The sequence below is a fragment of the Drosophila gunungcola genome, unplaced genomic scaffold (genome assembly GCF_025200985.1).
Source record: "Drosophila gunungcola strain Sukarami unplaced genomic scaffold, Dgunungcola_SK_2 000001F, whole genome shotgun sequence".
NCBI lineage: Eukaryota > Metazoa > Arthropoda > Insecta > Diptera > Drosophilidae > Drosophila > Drosophila gunungcola.
In genome coordinates this window covers 4406424-4430642 of record NW_026453197.1, presented here as the reverse complement: position 1 = coordinate 4430642, position 24219 = coordinate 4406424, and the positions used below count along the sequence as shown (strand labels likewise).

At 40.9% G+C, this 24219-nt stretch overlaps 1 protein-coding gene across 6 annotated transcripts in view; it reads right to left on the bottom strand.

Annotated features, from left to right (window-relative positions):
• LOC128262080 (protein abrupt) overlaps window positions 1–24219 on the bottom strand; it is a 53777-nt gene that overhangs the window by 27009 nt on the left and 2549 nt on the right. For 4 of the 6 annotated variants that reach the window (XM_052996122.1, XM_052996123.1, XM_052996124.1 and 1 more), the window contains exons 3-7: window positions 13158–13434; window positions 2038–2874; window positions 1099–1726; window positions 705–995; window positions 108–306 (exon numbers count right to left, since the gene is read on the bottom strand). In XM_052996122.1, the coding sequence (XP_052852082.1) occupies window positions 108–306; window positions 705–995; window positions 1099–1726; window positions 2038–2528 (1609 nt within the window). In that variant the 5' untranslated portion in view covers window positions 2529–2874; window positions 13158–13434. The remainder of the gene's footprint in view (window positions 1–107; window positions 307–704; window positions 996–1098; window positions 1727–2037; window positions 2875–13157; window positions 13435–24219) is intronic. The other 2 variants (XM_052996127.1, XM_052996125.1) reach the window with 1 other exon arrangement.

Here is a 24219-nt window from a genome sequence, read left to right as displayed (position 1 = left end):
TTCCAATCGATTTGTAAATCATACACAAGAGGCAAATATTCAATTTGGTTCGATATAATAAAGTGTAAACGAATGGCAAGCTCGTAATCGATATACATTTGACTCACCGAAATCACTGTTGATGCCGGAGGGTCCGGGCAGAAGACCGGGAATGCCCTGCAGGCCAAGGAATGCATTGGGGAACGAGTGCGAGCGCTGATTGTCGATGCCGTCGAGGGTTCCATCGTGCTGACCATCACCTCGATCCGAGGGTTCCGTATCACTGCTGTTCGAATCCTCACCCGCGCTCTGGCCGAGATCGTGTTTCTATGAAAAAAGAAAATTCATTTTATTGTTACCTCATGGTGTAAAAGCGTATTTTTAAGATTTCCTAGTCTATAAAGATGATGGTGGGTAAATTACTTTAAAAAGGTGGCCAAAAGTATGCAGTAAAATTATAAACATCGATTTCTTTTATATAGATGACCAACTTTTATATTTGAAATTTATTGTTGCATACTTCTACACACCATTTTACAAAGTTTCAAATCCCCAAGTGATTTTCCTAGCACGCCCAATTTGTTTTTGACTGACAAATATACTTGTCGTAAAGTATAAAAGCTAAGAACGTGGTGGCAAAAGGCAAACCCTTAGATATTTCAATGCCAGCCCCCAAACTTAAATGCAAATCGTTATGATAAATATAAAAAGGTACTGACACCCACCTGATTGGCCTGCTGTCCGTTGCTGTTTTCCAGAGCCTGTCCGAGTAGCGACTCCCTCAGCTCCATATTGCGCTCCCGGTCCTTGGAGGTGTCCCGACCGCCTCTGTTCCGCGTGAGCGGATGCTGTCCCGCCACGGGAAACTCGCGATCGAGCAGCAATCGCTCCGGACTGATGCCATGCTGGGCCCGGAACAAGTCGGCGCTCTTGATGCGTTTCTGTGGCGGCGGCGTCAGGTGGCTCTTCCGACTGCCCTCCATCTCGCCCATGTCCCAGTGGTTGCTGCTGCTGGCCTACAATATATAAGGAATAAATTGATGGATCCCCGTTAGTGAAGGTCTGGAAAAGGGGCAACCCAAGTCGAGTGCTGGCGTTTCTCGGAACTGCACACTTTACTTTGCCGGGATTGGGAGTTTGATTCGGGTTTCTTACGGGCGACGCTGCCGACGATGCCTTCAGCTCCTGGATGGCGGGCGTACCGCTCGTACCGCCGCTGCCGCTGACTGTTGCTGCCGCTGCTGCTGCCACTGCGGCGGTTAGGGATGCAGCCGCTGCTGCTGCTGCCGCTGCACTCGAAGCGGTAACCGGTGGCGGTATCTGCGGCGCACTGAAAGGTGAATTCAGGCTGCTGTTCAGGGATCCGCTTAGGTTGTTGTTGTTGTTGTTGCTGCTGCTGCTGTTGTTGCTGTTGCTGCTGCTGTGGTTGTTGCTGCTGCTGCCGTTGTTGTTGCTCGGGGCACTCGTTTGATTGGGTGGCAAATAGCTGCTAATCTTGTTGTGATTGCTGTTCTCGGCATTGTTGTTGTTGTTATTATTGTTGCTCAGGCTGTTGCTGCTGCTGTTGTTGTTGTTGCTGCTGCTGCTGCTGCTGCTGTTGTTGTGACTTAAGGCGGCGGACAGGGCCTTGGAGTAGGGATAGCCACCGTTGACATCCGCCAGACCACGAATCTGCAGCAGGTGAGCGGTCTTCAGGAAGTCGGGCAACTGTTCGTGGCTCACATTCACCTCACCATTGTACATAAAGCTTAAAGGATTTAAAAATGCAAAATAAATTTATATGCTTTTCATAAATATTAATTTAATTTCATTCAAAATGTACCATGAACTAAGAAAATAAAGTGTTTCGGACAAGATTAATAATATTGAAGTAACAATTTTTGGTTCGAATTCCTTTATTTTTTATGTTTTGAAGAAAGGATTTGATATTCCAAAACTAAACATTAAATTGATTGAGTTTCTTAGACAAATTACAAACTAGAACCTTAACATAACATTTAGAAATCGGCCCCAATATATATTCCAAATTTTTTTTTAGCAACCTTGAGTTGAACTCACCTCAGCAGATTCTCAACGTCGTCGCAGCGCACATCGCGCAGGATGACGATCGGGTGCTCGCAGGGATTGGCCTTGAGCAGCCGGCGGAAGTAGGGGCTGCAGGCGCTGAGAACCACCTTGTGGGCGGTGAAGGAGCGCTCGTCGCAGGCCAGCGTCACGTCCACGAAGTCCTCCTCGTCGCGCAGATGCCGGAAGGAGCTGAGGATCGAGCTCTGGAAGTCGTTCCACTTGAGGGCGTAGTGCTGCTGCTGCTGTTGGTGCTGGTGCTGCGATTGCTGCTGCTGGTGTGAGTGGTTCAGGGAGGGCGGGGGCGTGGCCGGCGAGAGGGCGGATCCGGTGGCGGCCATCGAGAGCGAGGATAGGGAGGAGAGGGCGTGGGCGGCGGCGGCGGCGGAAACGGAAACGGAGGAGGTCGCCGGCGGCGGGGGCTCCATTTTGACCACGCCCGCGTTGTTGTTCTCCGCCGTCTGCAGCTGGGTGGATTCGGTCATTTAAGTGGACCTCGTCTAGCCGGGATGGGATCTGATGGGCTCTGACGGGCTCCGATGGGGCTGTTCTCGTTCTATTGGCTTAGTTGTCTTAATGGACCCGGCTGCTCCTTCTTTTGTGGCTAATTCCTTGGCTATTGTCGCACAAATGCCTTCCCTTTTCCCTTTTCTGGACTCCTTTGTCGTGTGTGTCCTGCTCTTTGTGGGAGCCTGGCAAATATTTGCACTGCCCGTCCGTGTGTGGATTTTCCGGCTTCTCTGCTAATTCGGCGGCAGCCTCGCACGGCCTTTGTCCATTTTCACCGGACTTTGTTTGCCGCGGCGCCCATGGACGGACCAAGCCAATGTGCTGCAAGGCAAAAGCAAAAAAAAAACAGAAACAGAAATTAAGTTCAAATCCAAATACAATTGCTCGGGCAGGTGGGCCAATCATTAAATATTATTACCAATTATTCATACATAAGCAGCGGGACCGGGACGCGGACTGCCGCTGGATCCGCGGTTGGTCTAATGAAACCATTAATTACCCGAGCGGACCAAGCCATCGAACCACCGAGAGCGGGCCACTTGTCGGGGGCATTAGACGCAAATCAATTTAATTTAAGCGTTTACAAGCCACAAAACAATGAAGCTGAAGTTGCCCGCCCCTCCACAGATCTTTGACTTACACCTGAGGAAAATAGTACCTAAATTACTTGCCGCTGACCTGATTGGCATTACAAACAAAATCGTACTTATTTTATAAGTATGATTTTATTTTCATATAAGTTCTAGGGAAAGTTTTTAATAAATGTAGTCGATGTCTGAATTAAACTCATTGTTAGACTGATTAAATAAACATTTTCCAAGGTGTCATGATAAGAAATGGCTACTTATTGGAGTAATTGTAATGGTTATCTGAAGCTTTTCTCAAAATGCAAAAAAAAAAAAAACTAACTGACTGTCAAACAGCATAAATGCCAAAAAAGTTTTATGTAAATTCTGAAATTATAAATACATTACTGTTCAAAATTCAATAAAACCTTCAAAATTGATAAGACATTACTTTATATATAGACTATTTCCTCTAAATTTGCTCATGCTCACAAAGCTAAACAGTAATTTTTTGAGTGCACCAGCCAAATAATTGTACAAGATCATTAGAAGAGGTAACCACCAACAATCCATCCATCTTCAGAGTACTGCCGCTCTACCCTCGCCATAAGGTAAGCCAACCTGATCGATGTACCGCCATCAAAATATTTATAAACGCATTCATCTCTGGTTTTTGGGCTTAGCCTGTCGCTGGTCTTGGATTACGGATCAGTATGACGATTCGGATTACATCTTGGCGATCGAGTGTATGAGAAGAGGAGAACTGACCATCACCCATTCCACATTACCTTCACCTATCCAAATTCTTTGCCTGCAATTGGCGCCTGCAGTTGCAGGTTGGTAATTTTTCACGGTACATGTGGAATTCCGCTTGGAAATCATGTTCACAATTTCCCTGGGTACTCATTCAGTTACTCACTCTTTGCCGCACTGACTCACCTCGGTGGTTGATTAATGATGGGGCATTTTAAACTCGATTATGGCCATCACTTTGGGCCGTGACTAAGACAATCGAAGGAGGCTGGCCAGCAATGCAGCCATTTGATTTGAAACTGGGGAAGCACTTGGCTAGGATTAATTGTGCAATGAGTTGTGTGATTAAAATAGTTTGGGAATTTCAGCCAGATACTGGACTAACTCTTTTTTTCTGGAAATTTCGTTAAAGTTTTGGTTAGTTCATAGCCAGTACGCCATGGAAAATATATTTGATACCGGGGAGTTTTGGGCTGACTCCCCCAATCAAAAGCCTCTGCGTTGCTTTGCGCTTCGCTGAGCTGCGTGCATTTGTTTGCGCTAATTTATGAAGTAACCCAAAACAATTTCATCACAACACATTTGCTGGCAATTATTTCGTTTATTGAACAAACATTCGCTTTGCCTCGCACATCGCATAAATCCGGGGGTTGGGCGGGGGGCGGGGGCAACTGCCATACAATAACTAACCCGGCCAAGACACAGCACAACGAAATAAAACAACAGATAGTTTCCGGCTTGGTAACCGAAAAATATGTAAATGGATGGCACGGGGCGCAAAAGGGCGGCAACAAAAACACGGCTCGCACATGTAATCAGGAGGCACAGGATGTGTGGGCAGCAGGACGCAATTGCATTCTGCATGCCACACACTTCAAATGTTCAACTTTCAAATGGCAGGGCAGTGCAGTGCAACTGCCTGCCTAAAAACAAAACATTTCACAATTTGCGTTAAACAAAACACAGTCCGTTTTGGCAGCCAAAAAAGGCCAAAAGCCATTCGTGTGTGTGTGTGTGTGTGTCTGTGTGTGCAATTGAAAGGAATTCTCGTCCTGGGGCGGGAGTTGAGCGTAACATAATAACAAATAAATGTAAATGATAATGGTAAATAAAAAACGAATTACTAAACAACACACAATCATCTGCAAATACACAGATATCTAGGCATATGTACACACACACACACAAACACGCACTCACGCCCATCAGGATATATAAATATAACGATCCACATGCTATATAACATACATATATGGCTGTACAAACACGCGTATGAAAAAAGGGTTGGGGGTCGTATCTAGAACTGCGGAAACGGCAGCAACAACTGCTGTTGGCCATGGGCACAATCAAATTTGTACTAACTATTCGAACACCCCGAAAACTTTTGCCCCGAAGGGTATATCGAATGGAGCGAATATTTTGTGACAGGCCAAGTAAAACAAAATAATATTTATAATAGTTGGGCCACATGTGCATTTACCTCAGGCGTAAAAATATAAAGTGAAAAATCAATGGATTTTGATTTGGTAAGTGTAAAATGGATCTTTAGCAATAAAGTATACTTTGTTCGAACCTCCCGAGATTGCTGGGTATATAGCTGGCTGGCATAACTTCGTCACTTGTTATTTTTGGTAAATTGATACTGTGCCAAGGCAAGTGAACTAAGTTCCTTGGTAAATATTTTATCCACTCCTGCCACCCTCCATTTCTCCTGACATATATACCCCGTCCATTTATCTTTCCTAACTAGAATTCAAGGGACGGAAGGGAGGCGCGTTATGATGATGATTGTTATTTTTACGATTTGCATTTGAGTCCGAGGTACAAGTAGCTCCTTTGTGTGTATGTGTGTGTGTGTGTGTTTTTTTGTTTCTCTCATTATTTTTACAGTTATGTTTATATCGTTTATGACTTCATATTGTAGGGTGTTCGTCCTTATAAGTGATGGGGAAGCCATAAACAATATTTACGCATGAACATAAAATCAGAAAATTGACTGAAAATGGTTTGGGATGCTATAATTTTAGAAGTGATGTAGTCTTAAGGAAAAGCTTTTAGATCTTTATACAAATATGGCAGATAATTCGATATGAAGCTTGGGTCTTAATGGTAAATAAAGCTAAAAATTTAAATGCAAATTCTCAGTTTGCGAAAAAAATTTCGATTATATTTTGGCGCAAAATGTCAAATCGAATTATAAGCGGTGTGAACAATGCAATTTCGGTACGGCCTAATAAATACGACCCTTTTCCCGCAAATTTGATGTATCTTTTTTGGTTCTTTGTAGAGGAGCAGATGGAGAGGACCTCACTCAATGCAAGCAAATTAGTTAAAAACCAATTAAAATCGCTCATCCGCCACGTTGACCAAGCCGACGCCACACGATGATTGCATGGGAGGTTGCCAACCAAACATATATGTGTATACAGTTTGCACATAGAATATGTACTCCCAAATGTGTGTGTGTGTGTGTAGTCTACACACTATTCAGGACCAAATATTCTAAAAATCTAAATTAGAATGTCAATAAAATGCCATTTTTAATGAAATAATTAATTAGATTTTGCACATCAACAATCTAACACGCATTTGCCGACCAAACACCCAAACGTATGTACTTCAATATCTGTGTATATATGTTTTCTATGCGAATAACAACATTTGTAGAGGCGAGCCGTGACTCGTGAGTGGAAGTATGAAATTCACATGGAACCCTTCAAAAAGAAGTCATGGCAAAAAAAAGAAATAAACTCTTTTAAAATAAACGGAATGGTAATATGAGCCAATCAGCAATAAGAAAAAAACAATTCGTTGCTCTCCAAAAAAATTACACTTAGACTATTCAAATGAAATCAAATATCAAAAAATATTTAAAATTAAAAATATTGGTATTTATTTTGATTATACTTCAATTTTTGCATTTTTCCGCTGATTTTTTCGCCTGCATTTTTACCCCAAAAATCTTTCACGCTCACATATCAAAAACAGATGTATAAATTAGCATAGACACCAGCACAAACGCTATAGTGGAATTTAGTTGTTGGACACACCATTTTGTTTAGAATTCGGCCGACCTCACCACCCACACTGGCCTTTTTTGCTAAATTTGCATGCGTTTCTATCTCCATTTTCCTTATTATTCATCATGGTATCCTCTGCTTTTGTGTTTTTCTGCTGGCAGCAGCGCGATTTGTTCGATTTTCAATTATTTAAATGGTTTTATTTTCGTTCGCCTCACATACACTCATTTGCATTTCTGGATCCCCAATCCTCGGCCGCCCCGCAACATCATCGCCCCCGAGTTGGACACGCATCAAAGTGGCACTCAATGGCAGGAAAAACTAAAACGATAAGCGAACTGAGATGGCAGTCGCAGCGACTTTTCCTAATTGCCTCAGAGAATTTAAATTGAGACATGAAATTGAATAATTCAAAATAATTAGCAGGCCAGAAGACAGCCCTCAGTCGCAGTCTCATTCTCATTCTCAGTCGCAGTCTGGTCGCGTAATTGCATTAATGATTTTGACAAATGACCGTCGCCAAAGTCGCCTTTGACTTTGACGTCGACGTGATGCAGATGAGGGGCAAACTATATCACAGAAAATACTGGGTGACGAGCCGTGGCCAAATGCTGAATCCACACCATTAAACGCAAAAATCAATCAAGGTGAGAGCGGAGATTTCATTCAGGGCCAAGTGCTCTACACTGTTATATGGAATTCCCAATACAAAATTGGATAAGTGAATCACTTACCCCTCAAAGTATTGAATTCTTTATTTTTCTATTTCCCAATAATGTTGACTACTAACAATAATATTTTGAAATTATTTTTTAAACTGGTTATAGTTGGTTTCTTTGTTTCTCAGTGCACGGCTTAGACAAATCTGCGATCCATTTCATGGATAGACATTGAGGGGCATTCGAAGCCAACTGCTAATTAAACTAATTGAGTAATTTCAGAAAATTCAGAAATTAAATGAGCAAATAAAAATGCCCAAAGGCAGGGGCATAAAAAAACCAAAGCCAAAATTTGAAGCGCAATAATCGCGAGCGCAATCGAAACTTAAACCTGAAATGGCCTTTAAAATGGATTGAAGCGGGTCGAGATCTCCCGTCCGTCGGGTGCGTGAGACCATTACTCATGGATCGCGGACTGCAATGCGTTTTTATTGGCACCCACTATCTTCCCAATTCCACTACAGTACTATATCCAACCTGTGAGCAACCTGTCCTAATTAATTTCCAACTTTGCCCAAATGGCTGTCTTAATGGGGCGAGTCCACTAGCCGATAGCCATCTCAATGGGCCGCAATTAGCCAGGGGCTGTTATTGTTGCTGCTAGTTGATAGTTGATAGTTGCTAGTTTCGCATGGCCGAGAAATGTGTGGCCAAATTTATGCAAATGCCAGTGCTGAGACTGAGACCAATGCGAAGATGCCGTCACTCCAGCGCGTTTTCGACTTTCTTTTGACCAACAGCAACACTCATAAAGATAAGTAGACAGATACATGGCTAGACACGGTTCGTATATACAAAATGTCAATGAACTGTCGTCTACACCAAAAATGGTTAATATTAAAAAAAGAACTTAAAAACCGAACCGAAACGTTGAAGAAGAAATTCAAGATGCAGAGACAGAAATTGATCTGTTGGGGCGCAGATTGGAAGAAAAAGTGTGAGCAGCCGGGAAAGAAACAAACTAAATGGTATTCGAAATTTACATAAACTGGCCATAAATTAAATTAGCCAAAGCCAAAGCCAAAACCAAAGCCAAAGCTAGATCCAAGATGCAGGCCAACAAGCGACCCAGCATCATCATTATTCGAATACAATTAACACAAAGAGAAAGCAACTACGACAGCAGCAACAATGGCCGTAAGAATGTATAGTATACGTATCGCGCAGATACACCACATACTGGCATTAATTTTCCCTAAGGTATGCCCGTCAACTTTCGGCATTGAAAAGCCATAAAAAGCCGAAAAAAAACAAGTTGATTCCGAAGTAGAAGTAGGAGAGATCACAGCCAGTGGATCGCTAGACGGCTGCGGATACAGATACAAATACAAATACAGACGCAGATACAAATGTATCTGCGCTCGTTGCTGCGCCGTATCTACATCTTATAACATTTAATTCATTGTTCACTATTTGTGTTTTATGTGTATTATGTATTCCATTTTGTAGTTTTCGTTTTCTGACGTCGTTGTTGTTTTTCGTTTGGCTCTTGGCCGATTCGATCTCTCGCTGTAAAGTGCTTCGGCTGGCCATAATGGAAAACGCGTATTGGCCAAGTTGTGCGTGGCGCGTTTGTTGTCATTAAATTTGCGTTTATTTCATTGGTTAACTTGTCTCCTTTTCCTCTCCTCCGTTTTCTATTTTTCTATCTGCCTCCCTCTCTCTCTCCCTCTTTCTCTCTCTCGTTTGTGTCTGTGTGTGCGTTTTATTGTTTCGTTTCTTGTTCGGCTTCAATGTTTTATTTAATGATCGTGTTTACATACTTAGCCCATCGCTCTCGCCCACGGTATTTCATCTAAATTGTTTTTAGAGCCGATTAAGATGAGGGCAATTCAATTATAGCCCTCGAGCGTTATAAAGTTAATACGCGAATCTATAAGAAACAATCTAGTTTCATATTCATTTTAGTTCACTTAACTTTTATTAATTTGATTTTAGGGAATATGCCTGCTACAGTTCTATACACATTTTTAGCTTGTAGATTAAACTGTATGGCTTTTCAATAATCATTACCTTATTTTTTGTAAGAAATGTGATATTCCAAGGACTTGCACAATATGTAAACTCTAATTTCTGTTTTTCCAACTAATGAGCTTTTTTGACTTTTTAAAATTCTTAGTTGTCAATTGGTCAACGTAAGTCAGGATTTTATACCAAGCATATAAATTTGAATTTCTATTTAACATAGTACGATTAATCTAACTTGCTTAAAAATATATGATTGTAACCAGAACTGACTTTAGCACCGCAGTTCATTTTAGAGATTTTGTAAACTCATAGCCAGTATTCAAACATACAATAAATATTTAGAGCTCCTGTTTTTTAACTTCTTACTACCATTGTGAATAAAAAGGCTCTCATAATGGAAATGTTTTAGGCTTGAGTTCTATAACATCTAAAACCCTATTTCTTTATAAATTATTCAAAGTGGTGTTTTAACAGTTGTTCGAAACCTCTATAAAATTGCCAAGCAAAACATCGATGTACGGTTTCACTTATCGGAACACAATCTTTTATCTTTTCGTCTCCAAACGTGTCAATCCGTTTTTCGGGGCCAGAAGGGATTATCCGTTCAAAAGCGGCTTTGATTGGGTTCAGGGGTCAGCTGGCGACGGATCGATATGTGACTGGCGTTGACGGCGGTGGTCAGGTTAATTATAACATTAGCCAACTGACAACTGGTCAACTGGTCAACTTCGGTGCTCAGCTCGAAGTATCGAAGTAATCGAAACACACAGTCCAGCACACACACTGCTGATTTGTGAAGCGGAAGGTGTTTGCCAGCGACATCAGCATCGGCATCGGCATCCAAATATACTTTTCCCACACTGCTGGCGTCGAGGTGTTCACACAGTTCACCATGCCCCTCGATGAGTCGCAGCTCCCCCGCCCGGATTTTTGGACCCGGTTGGGTACTCGTAAATTTCCATATGACATTATTAGGTGGTTCGCTGCTCGGCTCCTCGCCATCGCTGCTATTATGTCATAATTTTAGGAAAAAGTGAAGCGCTCAACCAAAATAAATTAAAAATTGCTTTCATGCTTGAATCGTTCGTTCGTTCGTTCGAGGAATGAGGGGCATGAGTGAGTACTCGTCTGCCTGCGAATCGGCGAACTTCATTACCGGGCGGGCGCATCCAAATATAAAGCAAGCTGTGTGACATTGCCACCGATCGATCCCTTCCAAGTGTTTATGGTCGATTGGAAGTTCATAATGGATAATATGCTGCCGCTTGCCCCCCATTCGTAGACTCAAATTTAGAACGCCGGGTGAATGAAGTGCGCAGTATTCAATTAAAGTCATTATTATTAGTAATTTCCCTTCGGCAGCAATTGCCATTGATTGTTCGTTAGATCGATTTGGAGATCGAACGATCGTTGGATCGCTGGATCGTTGGATCGATCGGTAATCCCACCCCCAACCCGCACTAATTGATATTCGAGTGCGATAGACTCTCGGCCACTGGGCCAGCTGCATTTTGTTTGGGAGCCGAGGACGGACACCAAACCATACCGGAAAAATTCATCAATTTCCAATTTGTATGTATTAAGGCGAGCAGCCCCAACTGCACCCACACCCCCCTTTTTTCTGCCTTTTTTCTGGGCTAAGCATAATGAGACATTATGCAAAAATGACCGAGTATACTTTTTCGCTAATGAAGAGCTGTATTTTTTCTGTTCGCTTGCCTACATACGGACGTCTTTATTAAAAGTAATTAAGTCGTTGTAATTGTCATTTGACGAACTGTCTATTAAGTGGCATAGGTGGTGGGGGGATAAATGGGATTGTTTTGACATCTGCCAGAAATCTGTTTCAATTTAAAACCAAAACTAACAAAATTCTGATTATTTAATTAAATATTGCTATTTTCTGTAAATTTCTGTAAATTGTAACATGAAAATTATAGATTTAATTGAGAAACACACAAAACGTGAATTATTTGTGTTATTTAAAATATTATAACAACGCATTTAAAGTGTAAAACTTTTAATATTTTGCTACAAAAATATATTTTTGAATTTAACATATCAAACTCCAACAATTTGGAGTTGAAACAACTACCCCATGGGTTGAATTTCCCCCTTGAAATTGAAATCCCTCTCAACAGTCCTCAATTTTGCCCCATTCCACTGGCTGGCGTCATTGAAGTAAGTAATAATTGTGTCTAAATTTGTACGCAGACCATTTGAATCTCAATAAAATTTATAGTTATGACGAAAATATCTCCCTCGCCCTTTCTGCGATTCGATCCCGCTCTGCAGGCGAGCTTTAAAAGCATTTTGGGCAGCCAAAGCGACCGAACAGAAATTGAACTCAAGTGCAGACAATTGAAGCTCCTCAGAGAAATTTTTGGACTGCGGGTTTTTGCTTTGAGGTTGGCGGATGAGAGGGGCGGAAGTGGGGGGTTGGGGGATGGGCACCCCTTTCGAAGCCAAGCGTGTGTGCGTGAGTTGATATATATTTCTTTGATTTTGATTTCAATTCTCTATTTATACGTCTGTCGTTTTGTTTTTTGCAAGCGGTTACTAACCAATGCAAAAGTCGACCGCCTGACGAGTACTCGCGCCATTTGGTTAATTGATTTCATCGTTTTCCCTCCCCCTGAACCATCCACCCACACCCCTCAAAGCGCCCACCCCTCCGAGGTCTTCCCTTATTTGATTTTTTTGACGTTTGCTTTGACCAATTCGAATTTGTGTGTTTTATTGTTGCCATAGAGCGGCGGACACAAGTAAATCTGTATCGCAAACTGTTCAAGCAAAAGGGGGGATGCAGTACACAGAAAAAAACTATTGGCCTTTAGCTTTTTCTGACTAGAATTTTCGGACACTGTGATGTAAAATGTTTAAATGATTAAAATGACTTTTATATCAACCCACCTTCAGCATGTATTGATTCCTAGTCATATATAAAACGATATTATCGAATATAAGCCATAATTTCATTTTTTTTAAGTACAGAAAGAAAACAAAACAATACAAAATTTTCAATACATTATTACTGTTTGTTTGGATTTCCCCTTCCGTTATTTTATTTTCTTTTTAAAAGTACGCTAGTTTTATCTGTATTTAAAATGTATTTAAATTTTATAAACATCTCACATACTTTCAAAACTAATTCAAAAATCACATAAACTCGGTGAAACATAGAATTCAAACTATGTTTAAATTTAAAAAACAAATATTGTTTTTAATAAAAAATAATGCATTTAATTTCTGTGTACTTGTGCTGGGGGAGGTGAGTCAGTTTATAGGAAATAGAGGTAGCAAGGGGTGGGGTTTTGAGACTTAGAGGAGACTGAGACCACCACAATTACGCCAAATTAAAAGTAATATTGCGTCGCTCTTTGATTCTATTAAGACTGATAACCGGGAGTATCAAAGGAGTGGGGAGGGGGGCGGTATGAAACGGGGAGCAGAGGGCCGCATCGACGAATGCCAACTCGTTCACATTTAACAACATTAAGAAGCTTTTCAATTGCGCGGCATTCAATTAGCGAATTGATTTGGCCAGTCCACTTAATGGAAATTTGAGTGGTACTCACATGTTGCTGCTGGTTAATGCCGCTTTCTCTGAGGCTGTAGCAATATATGTAGATGTTGCTGCTGTAGATGATTCCACAAGAATTTGGTAATGTGGTTTAGCTTTCGTATATGGATGTTGCTGCTGTGTCAATAGCTGAAGTTGCAGCTTGCTCCAGTGCTGCTGCTGTAAATTAAATGGTGTTGCTGCTGCAGTTGGTATTCTTCTTGAATTTATGCGGCTGCTGCAGTGGCTTCTTCTCCCTTCAGCTGCACAACCTTGACTCTGCTGGCCAGTGTCTGCAACAAAAGACCGAAAAACAGTTGACCATTAGAAGATATTTTAAATTCACCCTCGATTCGTTGGGCCTGTGATAAAAGTGTCAATTGCAATCAGAATTTATTGCCACCTTTCGATGCGTGGCTCAATTCGTTGCATTGGGATCAAAGCCAATGGTGATCGACCGACCCCGAAATCGAATGCCAGAAGACCCCAGATTGAAACTCGATTTGGGTTACCTGTTTACCTGTTCGTACAACGGTCTAATTGCACCCACTTAGCACTCACACACACAAGCAATGCAACAATTGCTGTTGATTTTGGCCCTTTAGATCCCACATATATAAATTTCCAGCTTGTCAAGTCGGTCGGCCCTTTGTCCCTGTGTCTCTGTTTTAGAATCTGAAAAGATCTTGGCTTAGAAGATCCTTTCCTGGCCAACTTACAGCCAGTCCCAGAGATTGGAGGAAATAACCAAGCATCGCCACACTTTTGACCCCGAACCCCAAAAAAAGGTAAAAAAAAAAAGAATAACAATAAGCAAACTAATTACTGATACGCGCGGAAATTTTCAGCAATAACAAAGTCCAGAAAAAAGGGTTCGGTGGTGGAAAATTATGCGTTGCAATTTTTATTGCCTCATTGTTCGTGGCATGTTGCTGCTGTTGTTGCTGCTGTTGTTGCTGCTGCTGCTGATGTTGCCGATGTTGCTGTGGGTGCTTTGCATTGTTTCGGCTTTGTTTCTTGGACATTTTTGGGTTAATGTTAATTACCCGAACTGCTTTCGCACAGAAGAAACCCAAAGCAATTAAAATTTTTATGACGCACTGAGTTATTACTTCAAATCCACAAACTTGAGTAATGACCACGCCCCCGCTCGTTGACCTCACCCCCCCGGCAAAGGACGTGAGAAACTCTTCGAGGAACGAGAAAAGACGCAAAAGAAAAGGAAAACGAACGCCCACGAAACGAAGTTAGAGAAAAAAGCGGAGAAGCGAAAAGAACAAGGAGAGATATTAAAAAGATTTATTGTTTTATGATTTCCAGCGAGGGGTCACGACCAGCGACGGTAAAAGTGCAACTGTTTCGGTTTGGTCAAGATTTTCTACCTGGGCGGCATGAGGTCAAAGGTTAACCGCTGCCGAACAGGCTCTGATCGCACGGTTGGGATCGGTAGTACAAAAACCTATGCCACTTGCACTTTCGCTGCTTGAAACGGCAAAGGGAAATGCTGTAATTAAACTCTAACTATCAAAATACAATAAATTATACAAAAATCCCTCGTTTTTCGATCCTCATGGCACCTTAACTCATCTCCGTCGTATTTCTCTCGACATTTCTTTTGTTGATAATTTACATAAAACGATTTTCGGTTAGATTTCAAACCATTCAAGCGACTGCAAGTGAAAAGATATCCGAAATCAGATATGTGAAAGTTTATTAATTAGCCAGCAAATGCCAGATCTGTGAGAGTTCGAAACGGCGACGCAGTTGGGAGTTAAGTTGTATGTGGAAATTAAAACTCTATTTTAAGATGCTAAGATACTTAAATATTTTAATTTACAGTAGACATTTGAAGTAAAAAAGTACGCATAATGATTAAAAATAAAATTAATGAATTTTTAGTAACCATCCTTCCAAAACTAAAGTTGTATTTAACTATCTTTGCCTAAGATTGAGCAAAACTAAAGTTGTGGGGATGGATGATAAACTTAAATTAAGAATTCATTCCCTCCAAATAATTACCGATATGATTCACCACTTAATTATGCAAAAATGGCAGGCGATTCCTGCTTTTCCTGATCATTATTCGAGGGCTGACGTCAGCTTCAGTCTTAATACAACCCAGAAGCAGTGCTTGTAATTACTTCTTCCACTACAACTAACAACTAACAAGCCACAAGTCGAAGTTGTTTTCCCTCCGAGTGGGCGGAAATATTAAAGGGAATTAGAGGGGGTAACAAAGGATTGCATGATTAGGACGCATATCAATTACTGGCTACAGGACTTCTCGCTCTCTATCCGAATTACAAGCCAAATGCGATTAACATAAAAGGTCAGCAAGCGCTACGGGGAAACCCGAACGAACGCCCAAACACCCAAACAACATCCAAAGCACAACAACAATGGAAAGTGGTTAAAAAAGTAGTAATAGGCGTAATAAGAATAATTGGTGATAGGGGTCTTAGAGAGTGGGGAGTTCTGGTGCGTGTCCTGGGGTTAGTCCTGTAGTTGTTGTTAAAACGCGTTGACTTGTGACCATTTCATAAATACCGTTATAAACAAATTACGACAATAATAACACAGCAACATCAACAACAACAACAACGGGCTGAACAACAACAGTATAGCTGGATATATAAAATTTATTTTTTATTGCTCACATTTACACATGTCGAAGCAACGCCCTTCGAAAGAGTCCCCCCTTTGACCCCTACCCATTGAAAACATACTGAGCCCAAAACAAAAAAAAATATGAATTTCTAATGAAATTAACCTCCTGCTATGCTTCGCTTTTGGTTGCGGGGTTAGAGTGTTTATTTGCTGACGGGCCCACAACTATCCGACCATCCCAAAACAGGCTGACCGAAGGACAGCTGGAAACCTGGGAAACCTCTGTCCCCCTCCTCCAAAAATAAAACAGAGTAAAATAGCGTTATCTATTTTTAAGTTGTCAAAATTAGGTTTTGTTTTTTTTTTTTTTTTAATGTATATATTTGAAATTTTAAAAAATAAATGTCGTAAATCTTTTTTCAGCTTGGGCTTATTATACAGATAGAAGAAATATAAAGAACATAATTTTATATTTTTCTCAGTGCATTTATCCACTTCGACTGCCATTGACCCCTTCACTGTTAGCCCCCTTACTTTCCGTTCGCACATTGTAATTTTCGGTAATAAAAACGTTTTTTACTTCATAATTTTTCGAAAACGCGACTGCAATACAGAGGGTATATTAACCTACCAAGGATAATTGCAGGACTAAGAAAATTACTAAACAAAAAATGGAAAGAGGTTAACGGAACGAGATGCAGGAAAATAGGTAGAGTAAGTCAGAACAAAGTTAAATTGGCATTCAATGTCGGAATACTTGGAACTGTTTATTTATGCGCATTGTGAATCACCTTCGACGAGAAGAAGAATCGGCAGCTGACCAGAAAAAGAAGAATCTGCGCCAGAAGAAAAAGAAGTCGGAGCAGCAACTGTCCAGTTAAGCTTAAGTGGGTATTAATTTCTCCCCAGTGACGGGACGTCCTTGCCCCCGCACCCAAAACCCCCATTCCCCTGCCGCTTACCACCAAAACAAGCGATTGCATTACCACAAAACTTTGAGCCCAAGAAAGGGTGGGTGGTGGTGTCGGAGGAAGTGAGAGGGGGCCTGGGAGGTAAGCAGTTAGTCACAAATACAATCGCGTAATTAATTAAGCGCGTCAGCTGGACACTGACCGCCGTTAGGGGATGGGGCAGGAGGGGAGGTACCCAATAAGGAAAGGATAAATACAGTAGAACCCATCAAAAATGATCTAAGGAAACTTAAAATTTAAATTTGGTGTAAATAAATTTTTAGACTGAACTTTTTTCTTTTTTACATGATATTAATAAAGAAATAATAAAAAGTATATAACATAAATATTTAGTAAGGCTATGCACAAATTGCTTGATTAATTTTATTGTTTTTGTTGTACTTTTTTAATCTTTAGAAATCCTTTGATTATATAAATTTTATTTATCCCACAGAAATCTGGTATCTATCAAAAGAAGATGTTATTGCAAATTTTAATAGACATTCTGATTAAAGTGATAGATAGGATAGAAAGGCGATTAAAAAGCTTTAACACATTTTTATAGTACTTGTAGGGTGAAGTTTCGCAAAATACGAGTCTCGCCACTGACTTTAACAAACTTAGATATGATGGCCCACTGTCCAGAGCAGAGAACCCATGCTGGGCGGCGGTGCTTAACCCGAGACACACGCATTGTTGACCGGATGGATTGGATATGGAATCGCAGTGGGACGGTTGAAGGTGGAGGAGGTCGGTCGGCAAACACACCTCAAATCGCGTTTTGTCCTTTATCAGGTAATTCACTTTTTAACTTGCTCTTCGCCTTTTATTCTGTAATTCCACTCGGGGCCTCGTTCTTGGCCGGCGCTCATTTTTCTCCAGCTTTTTATTTTATTTTTTTTTTGTAATTGTTTGCCATTAATTACAGCAGCAACAACAACAGCAATAACGAGGAGCAACAAAGTCGCAGTCGCGCAAATATTTCCGCTTTAACCTCTACTCCCCCTTTCTTATACCACGAATCGCTTGGCTGGTTGTTAATTTTATTTATAAGTCCGCATGACACACCTTCCTTTCAATTCGATTTACGATCCGTGCATTAACGGTTAATGGCAGGGCCAGGCTCTGGCGCTGTCCCTTTCGCACTTCGGCTTCAGTTCCTTTCGCAGGCTTAAAACAATTGACATTTTAGCCATTTAATTGCAATCGTTGACGGCATTAGAACTTGCCCAAATATGATTTCCGTTTCCGGATATTGCCGCACCGCACCGCACCGCCCCCTCAAATCACATAGATGACATCGAGCAGGTTCGATGCAACACGAAGCTCCAGTGATTCGGTTCAAACTCGAACCGAAGTTTCCGAACGGCAATAGAGCGAGAAAGACAAAGAGAACGAGCACGCACTCATATTCATATTCATTCATGTGGTTCGCTTTGCTCGCCAACCGGCAAAACGGCAATAAAAACAATAACAAACCCCAGCTGAGAAAATTGGCGAACTGGGGGATTTCGTTTCAGAAAAACTTAAGAGAACCCAAAGAGCGGAATTCCCAGACTGCAGTCTCAAGTTGCAACAAAAGCCAACAACGCCAAGGAATAACCATCCATAGAAGGCCAGTCCGAGTGGCGACTTCTTTTGTGGAAAGAGCCCAAGGGGCCGAAGCGTCTTTTATTTATTGCAGCTTCGATTCTGCCACCGAGACTGGTGGGGAAGAGGGGGCGGGGCTGCCAGTGGTTATGCCATCATCTTATGCGACTTTCTGCAAGTCTGTATGTGGGCAGTCTAAGGCCGTACAGTGGTCACTTGAAGTTGAACACACTTTCTTATTGACGAATTTGCATTCGGAGAAAATTAAATTAAATTTAAACTGTAAATTACATGGTCTCCTTTGATTTTATTGCGTTTTATGCCAAATTAAGGTGAAGCCTTAAGATTTAAATGTAAATAGAAAAAATGTTGAAAAAGGTAGAGGTTGTTATTAAATTTGCCAAACATTTTATAGTAAGCGTTTTAGATTTTTAACTTTTAACAAAAATAAAAATGTATGTATATGTAAGTTATCCAATTTAACCACGAGTTAAACAAGATTTTATAAATATAAATTTTGGAAAGTGACATTTATTTTATTTGAACTGTAATAGCCGCAAGTGGAAATTGTTTTCTTACTTATAATAGTTTATAATAATGAATTAAAGCAATTAATTTGTTATAGATGGTATTGACATTTCCTTTTATTGAGCTCGAATAGTCTGCGACTACTTATTTAAAAACGGGAAGGTCATATATCCGAGCGACCACTGTATCTTTGGGTGTGTGCAATCTTAAGCAGTATTTTCGCTGTTTGCTTTTAACCAAGTTGGCGCTTGGCTCGTGGCCAAATCGAGAAATCAAATCAATAATTTGGCTGTGGCAAGAACGGCGGAGAATCTGCCAAGGGCTGCCAAAGAACTGCATTCGCCGCAAGTTGCACTGGGCTATTACCGCCCCTCTTCGTAGTTGTGCCACTGAAAACAGACGACATCGTCATCATCTCGTCATCGTCATCATCGCCATGGGGTTTCCCCGATATTTGTCCTGTCTACGAAAGCGGTTTCACACAAGAACAACAATCGCGAACAGCGAAATCAAAAGAAAATCCGCAAGCATAAAAATCAAATAAAGCGGGGGGCCAAAGCGACCATGAAAAGGCAGAAGTGTGGCGGCTGGGAAAACGGGGAAAAGTGGGGAAAACCTGCGCGAAGGGTGGAGACGCTGGGGGAAAACGCACACGCTGAAATGGGCGAGTCAGCGATGACACGTGCTTTTTTGCAGCTGTTTTTCGTGGAAAACTCGCAACTGTGCGAAAAAAAGGACAAAAACAAAAATCGCAAAAAGTACGCACACACATACAAAAGCCGTAAAATAGCGAAGGAAGATGAGAACGGAACAGAATCGCGAAATTTTGCAGCCGACAACAGCCGAAGGCGATTCGAGGCCTTCAACTGCAGCAGCGGCAAAAGGATAAGGGGCGGGAGAACAGGGGGGTCAGGCGGGAGGACAAGTGAAAAGTGCAAAAATGGGAGCAAAGAGAGCAGCGAAGAGTGGCAAATTTCAAACGGCAAGAGTCGCATCCTTTGAAAGTATTAGTTAGCCAAGCAAATGTGTGAGTACAAAGGACAAGCGGCCTGCAGGTGTCTACCGATTTGTGGCCGTTGCAGCCACAGTAGACGCTTAAAAACCAAAAAAAAAAATGATTCGAAAAATTTAAAAAAAAAATGTTAAAAAGAATAACAAGTGATCGCTAATAATTAATAAATTTATATTTGAATTTCTATATACTTAGTTATTTTTTACATCTGAACTGGAACCATCAATATATTCGGGCTATGAAGACATTGAGTTATATTTATAATTTTTATTATCAAAAAAACTAGTTCGATTTACAGAGACGGCGAATGTGAGGTAAGTGAATATGATTTATATTGGAAGTGACACTGTAATGTTGAACACTGTTATGTTAAATATTAGTAGCTTAAGAGGGATTATGTTAAAAAATGGAACGTGAGACTAAGAAAGCTGTTTTAATTTGCGAGAGACACCTGTACATTTGTATCCGATACATTATATAGGTGTATCCGAGCGTGTTTGTGTTCGTGCGAGGGAGAAGGGCTCTAATGGGGGGAGTGGGACAGAGAAACAGACATCCAAAAGGCCAGACAACGACAATAACAACAACTTCGCAGTCTTTTTGGCGCGTGACGTCGAATTTGAATCGGACGGAATGGCAGATGGCAAATTGCATTATTATGCGAGTGTCTGCAATCTGCACAACGAGAACAACAACAGAGATACACTGAAAGAAGCACAAAAACAAAGTGCAACAAAATAGGGAAAAACAAGATACAATTTTTGGACAATGCTGCATCATCGGACGGAGAATCGGAGAGCTTCGGTTGCCATCGGTCGATGGGCGATTAGAAATGTGGGAGTGGCAGGGTGGCAGGGTGGCGATGGGTCATTCGCAGGGATTACATTCCGTTTTGTTCAAAAATTAATAGAATTTCATAAGCTTTTTCGGTTGCGTCGTTGTCTCTGTCTCTTTCTCTGTCTCGCTTTCTCTCTCTCTCTCACTCTCCCTTTACCCTCACTAGCCCCATCTCGCTTGCTCGCTGCAGCTTTTTCTCTCCCTCTCACTCGATCCATTTGCCGGCTCTTTCGCTCTTTCAAATGTTAATTTGAATTTTTATTAGGTTTTAGGCATGCATTGTTGTTGCTTTTCCTTTTCCACTGCTGTTGTCATGCATTTTATTTTCACTTAAAACTGCAATTGTTGGGGGCCTTTGTTGCATTTTGTTGCTGCTTTGGGGGCCGCAGTCGCTGCTCTGCCTTTGCCGGCGTCGCTGCTGTCATCGTCGAAAGTGCGACTGCGTTAGAAAATTGCATTTGATAATACTAAGCGCACGGACAGCACACTGCCACAGTCGCCATATAGTCAACATATAGAAATCGTTTTTTTAGGTCGTGGGCTGGGCAGCAAAAGAAGGCAAAATAACCCAAACTGCTGAGTATACAGTTTGCTACGGTGCGAGTGTACGTACGTTAACGTCTAAAAATTGGGGTTCGATTACGTTAAGAGCCCTCAAAGGATTTTATGAATTCGGCGTGTCTACAACAAAGGCGTTCAAACTTTTTTTTAATTTTTAAAATATTTTTTTATAAACTAATTCTTGTCAGAAAACAATTTTAAGTATCTTTAACTCGGAAATTTTTTTTTTAGCCATTCAACCAATCTCAACATACATTTTTGAGTCAGATAGTCCACCGGTTTTTAAAGAAGTTTTCCGGTGGACAGAAATCTTTATTGGTTTGGCTTTCTATTTGAGATTTTTTAAGTTTTAGGTTTTAAATTTATGATTCATAACTTTTTAGACTAATAATAATAATATTGTTTCATTAAAAATTAAATACTTTTTTATCTCAAAGAAGACAAGACAAGAAAAACAAGTTTTAAAGTTAAATTGAGGATACACAATTAGTTCAAGTTCATATGATAGTATATATATATATATATTGTTTAGAATTAATGGTTCATTAAAAATATTTATATTTAGTTACAAAAAAAAAAAAAAAAGGGAAAAACAAAAATAAAAGGTATTTGTACTTGAAACTTTTTAGGGTTTACTTTGTTTGAGAGTGCCCACTGTAATGCAGCTTCTAACGGCAAATGTTTACGTTGGCTTACGTTTTGAATTGGTGCCGTTACGAGTCCTCGAAGAACAACTGCAAATATTATGATGAGAAGAATATTTTTACAAATCGATGCAGCTATATTCCGTTGAAATCCTTTGCTCCTGCAATAATATTTTCGAAGGATTTTTTTGTGCGATGATTTACATGGCAGGTAGCATTGAAAAAGTGCCACATCATTTTCATTTTCGCTGCACTTTTCGTGCACTTTGTGAGCGATTTACTGATTTTGTGATTTTGTGATTTTGTGCCAACTCATGTGGCAATCGCGACTTTGGGCCAAGGCGCCGTCGGCGAGTGAGAAAGGCAAGGCAACAATTGAATGGAATGCCCTCAGAGTCCTCAGAGTCCTTTCCCCAGTTCTTTGTTTCTTGGCCCGCTTGCGGCCTTTATTTTCGAGCGGAGCGGAACTTCAATTACACATTTGCTCACATGCGAAAAAGTGAAAAGTCACTGGCCTGTCATGGGCCAGAAATCCAAATCCCATTTACCGACGGCATTTGTTTGGGCCCGGCCCCCACACCCTTTCTGCGCCTATCATTGCATATCTTGCCTTTTGGCCACTTTGAAATCTCTTTTTACTCTTGCCCCTTCACATTTGATTGGAATTGTTGGCGTCCCGTTTGCGGATCCTTGGCTAATGGCGACGGGGCATTTTATACCCTTTTTCGCAGGCAATAAAAACATTTTCTTTTTTGCCACGAAATAATGAATAATATGAAGAAAAATACTTGCCCTCTGCCTTCTTTTTTTCGTTTCTGCTTCTGCTCTGTTGTGGAAAACAGAAAACGCATTAAGTGCGCGGTTTCCATTGTTTATAACATTTTTGCCACCCCAGAGAACGAGGCAAAGGGATAATTAAGAATGCTTATTTATCTAGAACGCAGTCACGGCGCCGATTGTCCAGCTACCCTCCCCTCCTCAGCTCCCTTCCAAATTTTTGACCGCAGGGGGGAGAAACCCCATGAAAAGGTTCGTAAAAAGCCAAAAAACTTTTATTTTTTATGATAAATTGTAAGGAGTGTGGGGGCACGGAATGAAAGGATGCGAAGAAGGCGGCGCCAGGCAAAGGTCATTCGGAAACTAAGTAGAAACTGGAGGACGAGGCATGACTCGAGGAATGATTCGAGACATAATGAAATGAAACATAATTTTAGGAAAGATGACTGCCAAAAATGTAATTTTTGTTACACTTTTTAAGACAATTTTAGCTAAATGTTGTAGAAAATTTCTGTGAGAAAATTAAATGAGAATGTATTCAATAATTAAAACGCTTCTCCATGTTTAAGGATGTAATTACGAGTGCATTGTCAAAGGTTAATTCAATTGGGTGTATATAAAATATAACACAATTAAATCAAACAAAAACGCCTCTTAAATGGGTAAAAAGTAGTGACAACATACAAAATGTATAAATTTAAAGTTTCTAAATAAAAAACAACTTGATATGGTTTTAGGTTAAGATTTTTTTTTTACATTCCAATCTGGTAATTCAAAATCAAAACAAATCTATTGGATTTATGAAGATTTTTTAAATTTAGTTAACAAAGTATTTTAAAGATATTTGCAATTTCGTTACTAACAGCTTTTCACATATGAACATACAATAATGGTATTTTCGGACCTTAAACTTGAGTCAAAGGTCACCTGTTCTTAAACACATTACCTCTTCTACAAACTCGCGAGAGTTCAACCAACAAATGGGCATTCCGCTTCTGCCAAAGATTTTCACCGCTAATTAGCCTGGCCGAAAGTTGGCGAGTTGAAAATTATTCAACGAAAAAATCTATGAAACGGAGCTGGAATCGATGCCGGTGGGCAGCAGCAACAGCAGCAGCAGCAGCAGCGGCGCACACGCAAATCACTTGTTTTTATGTAATTAACTGCTCAGCCCCAACCCGCTCCGAGTTTTGTTCCCCGGAGGTTAACGGAGATTTGGCCTGGGCCTTAGTCCGGGTAATTAACCAAAAACCGATCGCTTCTTGCTGCGGTAAGTCCGAGTTTTTGGCATAATTTCCAGCTCGGCTTTTGCGTTTTCTGGCTTGTAAATCTATCGTGGTCTTGGCCGTTCAATGACCGATAAAATTGCTTCAACCATCGCGACCAACTCGACCGACACCGCCGTTGCCTTTTAGCGGGCTATTGATTATTAATATTTTGTATTTTGTATTTTACCCTCTCGCCGTATCTCTTTCTTTCTGCCTTTTTCTGGTTAGTTGTTCCCAAACATTTTTTACCATTTGCTGTAATTACAGCGACGCGTTAATTGTTCGCCTCCTCTGCCTTCGGTTT